This window comes from Cydia splendana, chromosome 14, assembly GCF_910591565.1.
Source record: "Cydia splendana chromosome 14, ilCydSple1.2, whole genome shotgun sequence".
In the NCBI taxonomy this organism is placed as follows: domain Eukaryota; kingdom Metazoa; phylum Arthropoda; class Insecta; order Lepidoptera; family Tortricidae; genus Cydia; species Cydia splendana.
Window position 1 is genome coordinate 19,010,579 of NC_085973.1, and position 11,406 is coordinate 19,021,984.

General features: G+C 35.3%; 1 protein-coding gene across 2 annotated transcripts in view; it reads left to right on the top strand.

The window, feature by feature from the left end:
• Nucleotides 1–11,174, top strand: part of LOC134796733 (connectin-like) — an 86,588-nt gene extending 75,414 nt beyond the window's left edge. For both annotated transcript variants that reach the window (XM_063768928.1, XM_063768929.1), the window contains one exon: nucleotides 10,681–11,174. In XM_063768928.1, the coding sequence (XP_063624998.1) occupies nucleotides 10,681–11,087 (407 nt within the window). In that variant the 3' untranslated portion in view covers nucleotides 11,088–11,174. The remainder of the gene's footprint in view (nucleotides 1–10,680) is intronic.
• Nucleotides 11,175–11,406: the final 232 nt, after the last annotated feature.

Sequence of the window (11,406 nt, forward strand, 5' to 3'; positions counted from 1 at the left end):
TGAGACTCGAATATTTATCATTCTTAGCGGGGTTACGGAAGTGAAGAGGAATAAAAACTGAAGCGAGGGCCGGGCTTGCACAGGCGGGGCCCTTTTACATGTAATTATGGGGAAAAATTCACTGCCTCGAGCGGAATTCGAACCGGCAACCTTTCGGAATACCACAGTCAATCAAGAGATTATTAGTGTTGAAATCAGTTGTGATAATTATAATACGAGTATATGAACATTTACTTGTTATGCATTTTTTCTATTAACTTAAAATATAACAAACGTTACCTTTGTTTACTATAAGAGTCGGACAAATCTAAGTCTGCATGGTATTTGCAATGACAACGTGTGGCAATGTTATAATTAAAGTCAAATTTGTTTAAAAATTTGACTTTATTCCATTCAAGTCTGTGCAAAGTTAGCTTAGATGGACTCTACCAAATATATGTATAAAGCAGTGAAGTAAACAATTTTGTGAATTGAATTGTATTTATTGAAGTACGAGTAGAGAGTAGAAGATTGGGTTTATTGTTTGTGTTGTAGCCACTAAGTCTTTCGTCGGATTGTTTGTCTTTCTGACGGCTTTTATTAGAAAAATACATCTAAAGTTAATATAAAAAAGAAAACATAATATATATTAATGACATCGTTATAGACCGGTTTGTAAATTTACATTCAGATCATTGTAGTTTTAGTGCATGAATAAATTACATTCATCAAATTATTGTCTGTTCTCTTTTGCAGATGATTTTGTCAATGCAAATTCCATGCAAAGTTACCTTGACCCAATTCTAAGAGAAAACAATGGTAACCTTTGTTATATTTGAATTTAATACTATAATTACAATATAAAACAAAGGTGCATAAAAAGTCAATCTTCATTTCACCACATCACCACAGATTTCATGTATATCAACACTAAAACGGTCTCTTGATTTTAGTTTCAATAAACACAGATAATATCGGCGATATTAAATCTTCTTATATTATATTATAAGAAGATTTAATATCGCCGATATTATCTGTGTTCTTAATTTTCTTATATTCTAAGATACTTATACCGATACAAAAACGAGGCTATAGCGATATAACAGTCAGAACTCTACAAATTGGAAGTTCAGCTGAAGCACGTACTCGTATCTAACTAATAGGAATTCTATGAAGCTTACTGGAAAAATAAAGGAATTTGCTGAACAAAATACTGTTTAAACTCTAGAAATAAGCAAGAATACCTAGCTAAACTCGCAGAGCGAGATTTTCTACGCCACGGGCGCGCGGGAGCGCGGGTTAATAATAATAATTATGCCTGCTGAGACCGGTTCATGGGTGTCTATTGTTGCGCCTGTGAACGGGTTCCAGCAGGCGTTCTACACATTAAAGTTCTCCAAAGGGCCTCTACGTGTTGGATCTATATCCCCACGCAAGCCTATCAAAAGACCGGGATTTATAGGCCCGTGTTATCTAAGGAGATACAAATAATTATTATTAATTTTGTATCTCCATTTTATATTTCACGGCCCTATCCCCACGCAAGCCTGTCAAAAGACCGGGATTTGGTCTTTTGATAGGCTTGCGTGGGGATATAGATCCAACACGTAGAGGCCCTTTGGAGAACTTTAATGTGTAGAACGCCTGCTGGAACCCGTTCACAGGCGCAAAAATAAACACCCATGAACCGGTCGCAGCTGGCATTGGGACTATATATTATAGCGAGCCTGTTGTGTACCCCTGCTGGGCATCCTCCTCCCCCCCCCCCCCCCCCCCCGGTTTTTTCCATTCCTCCCGCTTTTAAGCAGTCTTCGGCCATTATTTTAAACCAAATAATATGATTAAAATATAATTCTGATGTTAGTGCACGTTCGAATTGGCCTGTAAATCAAAACATTCGCATATCAAACAAGAATCAAAGTTAGATTGCTTTAGTAACAATCAAACTGATTGTATGTCAATATTAAATGTTTACGAGGGAAAGGGGATCAAAAACTTTTCGAATATTCCTTTATAAATAGTGGTAAATCCATTTGTATTGGATTTCTTGTCTGAAATTGGTCTGCTCTCGTCAAATATACGTTTCCATAAAAGAATAGGTATCTAAAATTGTTTGATGTAAATTTTAAGTTTATAACAAAACTGACATTTCCTATTTTGTTCAACTTGGTTATAACTAAAATACCTTGAATTTCTTGAAAAGTGAAATACCTAATTCATACCTTGGGCAGGATTTGTGACTGGGAATTAGACCGTCATCTCTCTTCTACATATTTTTGATATATCTAAAAGTTCGTATCAGGCCGTAAGCTGCCGAAACCCATCTTGACCTAATCAGTAACTGTATACCGGGTGGGGCCTGTAACACGAGGAAATAATTAAAACTTGGATTGCACCGCAAACGGTGACACTTTTGTTCAATAAAAAATACCTCTCGCAGTGTCATTGACCGCCAGCGGCACAGCAATATAATCACGCCAATAAAGATGGGAACAGGAGGGTCAATATGAAAATTCCTCGTGTTAAGTGTCCTTTCTTTACTATCTAAGTAATAAAAAGTAGTAAAATTTGCATCATAAATATTTCAAATAAAATATTGGCTCACATTACTCTTGTCGTGAAATTTCCCAATGGAAGTTATTTAGCAAAAGTGAAAATAGGGACATTTCGCCACATTTTTATCTTGAGCCACGAAACTTCCAAAGCTGCAAATACGACTTTTATGCGATCATAAATCATAATCCCTGTCGTTGCGCCGGAATACGGACGGACGCGTCCGCGGGTTCGGATAAAACCCATTTTTCTTAGTTCAAACTATCTTGCAGCACTGCGGCAAATGTTTCTAGGGTTGTCGCTCGCTTTCAACTAGAATAACTGGGTTGGAAAATTTGACTATGGACATTTGGTATGAAAACTTTGTGTTTTACCTATAATTCTTCCTCGCTGGTATTTTAAGCTTTTACGATTATCAACTTTAAGTGACGTTTCTTCTAACAAAAACGTCACTTTTGACACTGATATATCTAATTCATATCGTATCTAGTCGTAATATTTGACGTATCTTAAAGATTGAATCGGGCCGATAGGTATCTCCAATAAAACGCGTTCGGACAAAAAGCTCTGATATTATATCGGCTGAACGCCATTATTGATTATTTGATACCAATGAAAACTGTTCCTAATACATTATAGTTCTACACACCCATTCGAATATACAACTGCTATCTGAATGATTTTTCCTAAACATCCTGGAAGGCAGGATTGAAAAGACAAGAGAAAAAGGGAAACCTAGAATTACTTATCTCAGCCAAATAAAAAAAAATGCGACATATGAGGAAATTAAAAGACTGGCACAAGAAAAAAATGATTGGCGACCGAGCGACAAGAGCAAAGCTCTTAAGTTATGATGATGATGATGATGATGATGATGATCTGAATGATATCATTTAGTTACCGTGCGTCTCACTCACGACAACACAAGCGAAATGCACGATAACTAAATGACATAATTTGGATGTCATTCTGATGTCAGTGTACGTTCGAATTGGCCTGCTACTGAAATTAAATGATGAAAGTTATGGCAGCTGCATTGCGCTGTTTTATTACCTAGCTAACTCCTCGGGAGTTTTAAAAGAAAATATCATAGACTACAATCCTTGAGCAACTTTGGATAAAACCTACTTTTCTTAGTCCAAACTATCTTCCACTAGTTACTGTGAATATTATTAGGGTTGTCACTGACAGTTTAAAATTGAAATATTTTTGGACACTCGTAAATCTATGTAATAGATTATCTTAAATGTCTGTCGAATCTAACAAACAGATGATAATCGTTTGTCCCTGTCGGTCATTTTGACATTTTTTTTTAGAAAGACAAAATTAACACAGGTTTGTAAGAGGTTACTAAGTTTTGGTAATAAAGGGGTAGGTAATAGAACCAATTAACAATGTGACCATGTATTCGAATCTCTATAATTATTTGTGTGATAAACACGGGATATTTAGTAATGAATTCTAGATATTTTCATTGCATTCAAAATGTATTTGTATGAATTTTGTAAATAATAATAGATGGTGTAGCTCTAGTATCCCCGCAATATAGCGCATTTCCGTACAATAAATCAGTAACAATTATGTTACTGATTTATTTTCCACTGCAGTAATATTTTAATAGTTTAAAAAAATGTACCCACGTTGGAAGCACCAGACTGTGGGGGAGGTGAGAAAATTTAACTAAGTACCACTATAAAAAACACAAAGTAGATAAACCTCCGACGCTACTCACGCGGAAACCGACCAAACTTTATACAAACCTTTTCCATCGGTGGTTAAAAGTTTCCTCTAATTTCGAACGAGAAGTTAACTAAAATAACTAAACAACCCCGCGTCTAGTGTAACAAAGTTTAAAGTTAGAAAAGCTTACTGTATTTCCGTAAAAGCTTAAACTAAAAAATATCGAAATTATACTTATCGAAACAAGTCAAATTATTTCAGTGAATATTTTGATTTGTGTTCTTTTAAGCAGTTATACTAATGACTAGTCACACTGTGACTAACTTTGTCGTTTCCTGCAATAATGCAGTCGACTGCAGCAGTATTGCAGCGCGACAATACTGCCGATTGCATTATTGCCGCAAATGTCAATATCGATGGTGCTGCCCGGACTTTTACATTTGCGGCAGTATTGTCGCACTGCAATACTGCAGCATTCATGCTGGTGTGAATCCGGACGTTACATTTAGTCTGAAACTCGCTTAAGGCGCTCTTATACTCGAGTTTTACGTTTTCAAGGGGGTGAAGCAGACGCGTGGTAGATCGGGCAGGCGGGCGCCCCGCGCGACGCACCGCACCAATCCCGCGCAGCACGTCTACGTCCTTATTCTGACGACATCGGTATTCTGAATTGTCAGTTCCGGGATTTTTTCCGGCAATTAATATTGAATAAGATTTATTAGCAAATTCGAATTTTGATGAGTACTTAATGAAATTAAAAATGGTAGGTAAGACGGTGAGTGTAAATAATTATTAATTATATACAATATAAGTGTATACCGCGACAAACTGAGAATCTAATCAAATGATACCAAATTATTATGAGACAAAAAATAGTACTTACTAATAGACATTAAAAATGTAATAGAGCTAGACCAAGAAAAATCTGCAACGATTTTGATTGCACACGCAGTGCAAGTGTTATTTTAAACGTCAATCTTCTATGAAATTATGAATAACACTTGCACTGCCTATGCTATCAAAATCGTGCAACGACTTGGTCTAACTCTAGCAGTCAATTTCGGGCAAGTAGGTAGTGAAAATAAGGAAGAATACTAGCAAAGCTAAGATAATTTGTGGGACTATTGAGTTATGCATAGCTCCAATAAGTACATAAAATTAGCTGTCTTCACAAGAAAGAATTATAACAATTTATAACTCTAACTGTAATACTTACTATTTTTCTAATTTTGAATTGACGAGTAAAAGTCAAGCATTTAAAGATTGTAATGACAAAAAACACTTCTACTTCGACATTCGAGTTAGTTAATAGCTCAAGAAAATAAAAAAAATCTGCGGAAATAAGTCGTATAATTTTGAAAATTGGCACAGTTATACCTTGTGGTGTCCAGATAACCATACTTAATGTCCTCGAGCTTAGCGGGTGTGCTGTGGGTGTAGGGGGGAGGGGGGTTGAAGGTCCCTTTTTTTAGTTTTTCGTAAATAACTCGTAAATGGTGGCCAATATAAAAAAATCTTGTTAAACGTTAATAATCTACACAAAATTTTGTACAAAAAAGATTCAGTACACTTTTAGCAGGGATCAATATTTAAAAAGATAATAAAGAGAGAAAGTTAATTATATTAAATTCTAAGGTTCCTTGTTTTTATTTTTTCGCTAATAATTTGAAAAGTATGACTCTTAGCAAAAAAAAAATCTTATACATAAATAATAAACATAAAATTTCCTACAAGAAACATGTAGGACACTTTTCGCTAGGATCAATATTAAAAAAAACCGGGCAAGTGCGAGTCGGACTCGCGCACGAAGGGTTCCGTACCATAATGCAAAAAAAAACGGAAAAAATGCAAAAAGAAAACGGTCACCCATTCAAGTACTGACCACGCCCGACGTTGCTTAACTTTGGTCAAAAATCACGTTTGCTGTATGGGAGCCCCACTTAAATCTTTATTTTATTCTGTTTTTAGTATTTGTTGTTATAGCGGCAACAGAAATACATCATCTGTAAAAATTTCAACTGTCTAGCTATCACGGTTCGTGAGATACAGCCTGGTGACAGACGGACGGACGGACGGACAGCGAAGTCTTAGTAATAGGGTCCCGTTTTACCCTTTGGGTACGGAACCCTAAAAAGACAAAGCAGCGGGTAAGTTATTATTTATGTCTAAGATTTTTTTTGCAATGAGTCATACTTTTCAAATTATTAACGAAAAAATACAAAAAAGGAAGCTTAGAATTTATTATAATTAACTTTCCTTCTTTATTATCTTTTTAAATATTGATCCCTGCGAAAAGTGTACTGAATCTTATTTGTACAAAATGTTGTGTAGATTATTAACGTTTTACAACATTTTTTGATGTTGGCCACCGTTTACGAGTTATTTACGAAAAACTAAAAAACGGGACCTTAGAAGTGATTATAATTGAATTTCCCGCGTTAATATCTCTTTGAATATTGATCCTAGCAAAAAATTGAACAAATCTTTCTTGTAGGCAATTTTATGCAGATTACTTATTATGTAATAGAATATGTTTTGCTATGCGCCACCGTTTAAGAGTTATTTACGAAAAACTAAAAAAAGGGTCCTTTAATATCAAATATCTCACTTCCGGTCAAGAATTCGATCAAGCAACCGGCAAATTCGGATTCAGCGGGGTCTAATTAGGTTAAAAAACCCGGTTGCCAAAAAGTAATACGATTTGCCAGTAGAAATCGATATTATGAAAAATATGACCAGTCTAAAATATTTGAATCCTGTATATCTATGTTTAAAAATTATTCAATTTGATTAATTTTATAGCCTTTTAAAATATGTTTACACAATTTATCAATCGTGACTGAATTCCGGATTGGTTAGATGGGTGTGTGCCTTTGCTGCCCAACTTGTTATAAAATGACAATATGACGGACGAATGTCTGAAATGTCACCGTATTTAAGAATTATTTTGCTTTTCTTCGTAAGCATGTTGAAAAACATTGTGTGTATAACATATTTGCATATTTATACTGTGATTACCCATTTTATGAAACGTCCGCTAAACTAGCATAGGTCCGACGCCGACAGTGGTCACGGGCGTACTGGCGTGAGGAATGGGCGCAAGGTATTGCCGCGTAGGGTGTAATTTAGTAAGCAAAATGTTGAATTCATCAAATGATGAATGAAAACATTAACGTTTCGATAAAAGGACAAGCAATAATGAAGATTTACTTAAAAGCTATCGACTGAAGTAAGTTTCATATACATTTTCGTCGTAGTACTTCTGACATAAGGAAATAAAGACAGTGTTAGGCATGTTTTCAACTTAAGATTCTATCGAGAAAATTATGAGCCGTCGTGTTTCTGACAAGCAATAACGTAGTTCAAGGACTGAAGTTATACATACTAGAAAATAATGCATGAAATCCTTGTAAAAGTCTGTAAATATGGTGACAAAAAAGCGCATTTTACTACACACCGCGCCTTAAAACTTACAATAAATGGGTTTGATATATAATATGGAGTACTCACTCCATATATAGATAAAACCCATTTATAATAAGTAAGCTCTCTTATTTCTCAATGCCACAACTAAGACATCTTACCTTTAAAAGAATGTAGGTATGTGAGTAAGCAAGTTTGAGCAATCCGTATTGCAGGCACGGAATTGTTTAAGTATGGGCGGTACGTTTGGCAGCCCTAGTCCGTAACGGTTTCGAACGCGCCGGAATTCAAATGAACGCCCATTAAAATAGTATTAAGCGCATAACTATTAGTTATTTGCTACTACTGGTTGTTTGCAGTTAATTTAGGTTTTTACACTAACTAGTAGGCGTCGAATACTGATGTTATTTTAAATTGCCTATATGCTTTAATTTTCGTCGTACAAACGATGGACGGACAGTTTATTATTATATTATTATGTCGTACGGATACGGGTAAAATGCACACATGAGTATTTATTTATTTATCCATACACGATATTTCGGCATTATTTTTTGGCGTTGCCCTGGCTTTTGGTACTTCATTACATCACCAGAGTCCGATTGGTAACCTAATCCTAAGAATTAGCGTAGGCACTGCGACTGATATATACCTAATATGACCTTGTTCTAGAAACATGTTTCCTTTAATTTCAAAATTACTTAGGGTCGCTGCTATAATAGCTCCTCCATAGTAATTGGCCACTCTTAACAAATTAGAATGAAACAAGGTAGTAGAAGTATTATTGTCAAGACTGGACAATTACTATGGAGTGGCCAATAACTATAGCATTCACCCTACTTACTGGCGGTGAAGTATCTGTTTCATTATCGTTTATCAATTATACCTTTTTACCAAAATTATAATTAATTCAATGATATTTTGTACCGTATTTCCCAGGAAATATTTATTTACATTGGCGTTGGGATTGGAATACTTATTATGATCAATTTTAATTAAATATTCAATACGAAGTGCCTACCTATTTACATACGTACATTTGTTTAAATAAACCAAATTTGGTACACTCATGAAATAAATATTGGTTTCCATTAGCGATAAAAGCGGATACATACTTTTGAGTATCCAGGAGCCAGATTCAGATTAACATCTTTTTACGGTTTTGATATTATTTTGATAAAGTTTATAATTTTATATTAGTAAGTATAGATAGACTTCATTCTCATGCCGAGAAATAATGACATCATCGTCACCATCATCATCATCTCAGCCAAAAGGCGTCCACTGCTTAACATAGGCCTCCCCCTTGGACCTCCATACGTACCGGTTGGTAGAAAAAATATAATAGAAGCAATTTAAACCCAAATTTAATTATTTACTCAAAAGACCAATTTCTGTGCCGCATTATCTCTTGGATCCCTATTATTAAGAAAAGGGTAAAATTACCATTCCTTCGCTGAATAAACATTACGCTAAACCAGAATATATTTCGACCACTTACAGAGCTAGTAGCACGATTCAGAGGTTTTAATCTTATTTTGATACGACCTAGTTGATCTGTAACGCTAGGTTAATGTTGCAGTTTAAGTCACAATTTTTAATCACTCGCGCGACATGTTTCTGAGAACCTAGGTCTCCATTTTCAAGCACTATGAGTACATTAGTAGCGTTCACGAAAGCTGCGCGCCGCGTAGATGTCGCGTAACTAAAATACGTGAGTTAAACCGAAAAATTTTCCTAATGTTATTAGTACTTAGTATGACTAACGACAGTATGAGACTAAAAATACTGGTAAATATGAAGTACTTAGTAAAGATCTCTTAGCTTGAAATCATGAGGCAATGTTTCGTCATATTGTAGAAAAAACAACACTTTACCCAACCACTGGAACTACAAAAAAAAATCACTAAATGAGATCTAAATCTCCATAGAACCACTGTCACACCACAAAGCCACATTCAAAGGCAGTAAAAGTTCATATCCATTACCGCAATAGGTCCTTATGTCACACGAGTCGTTAACTACACGAGCGGCATTTCAAAGGGATTTTATTGCAAGTAGTTAGCTGGTTTTAAGTGACTCATAAGGCAGTCATGGCATCAACGTGCATTTAAGGCACGGAAGAGCTCAGTTAGTAACAAAGATTAAAAGTTACCGTTCGAATTAAGATCATACCAGCATTATGCCGTCCTGTTGCTAAGATAGTATTTACAGTACATCTGGTGCTCCATTACGACACCTTTAATATATGCTATAATAAGCACATTATGTATCCACGTCGAAAATTTAAAGGGCCATAATTATGTACTGTAAAACGTTGTACTGTACACTGGAGAATAGGTAATTCGCAACGAGTAGCTATATAGATAAAATCTTCCTGCACAAAGGAAAAACTTAACGTAAAGGCGACATTAATGCCATGAGGCTTTCTCTACTGGTCATCCTTAGGGCAAAGCAGAAAAGATTGTAGGCATTTTAAAGCCCTATAAATCATTATTGAAACAAAATTAGACCTAATACATTACATTAAATAAGTTACCTAGCTTCTCTTAAAGTGTAAGATTTTACGTTCAACTTTCTTGTCCCCCTGGGTACAGGCTTCTTTGAGCTTCCTAATCTATCGGATAAAGTATTTGGAAGTAAAACTGTTTGGAAACAGCCATCTCTTAATAGCTTTGGGCAAACTGGAAAAGGTCCTCGAAGGATAAGGACGATTTAGAGATTTGAATTATCTATTAGTCAGCGGTTCAGTAAATAGACTGATTCAATTTTGTTTTAATTATAATTCGTTCCAATACTCAGGGATTATTTCAGAACGTACAATATGATAGCATTTCATGGTATTATATACAACTTTTTTGTTTATTTTGTACCATGCAACCCCGTACTATGTAAATATGAACAGGAGATAAATAATTGAATATAGCTTTATATTTAACGTAGTCGCAATAAAAAATCCAAACCTTTGTTCTAACCTCGTAAACATTCCCTAAAGTACCTTTTGATTACACTGTATACGGATCCTAATTTACTATATCTTTCCAGGCAACCCTCTTCGGTGCGATTGCCGGCTCTCCTGGATATACCTTTTAAGAAACGAGACCAAAGACAACACCCTGAAGCACGCCCTCGAAAAAATATCGTGTGTCAGCGATGCGGAGAAGCGACCAGAGAAATCCAATGACATAGACGACAACACACTTGCCGACGAAAATTACGGCGAAGAATATTACGATAAAAATGACGATTATATTAATAAGGAAAAGTTAAAAGGGAAGTTTACTAAACTTACAGATATTCCACTAGAAACGCTTCCATGCCCGAAAGAGCTGCAAGCTGTAGATGAATCGTATGGGCATCCGATTCAGAATGAAATTAGATTGAAAGCGTTCTCGAAAGCGCGCTGCATCGCACCTAGCTTGATTCTCGTTATATTGGCTAAGATAGTTTGAATTATATGATAAATTAATGACATACCTAATAAAATTATAGACATTTGTATGTGGAAATCGCTGCAGTTGCTTAGAACAAACTTCATCTAGAAATCGTCTTGAATTTTTGAAATTTTTAACCAAAGATATGCCTCGTTAAAAGCCTCGTACACTCATAACAAAAGCCTTTTTTTTAGTTGCAACATAAAATCAAGTCATACTCTTCTTTAAAACAGCGCGTTTTGAATAAGTTAATACGGTTAAAAGAATAGCAGATGCAATAACAACGCTGCAAACATCATTGCTTGTACCAATATTCCAAAAGGAAACAAAACTAATT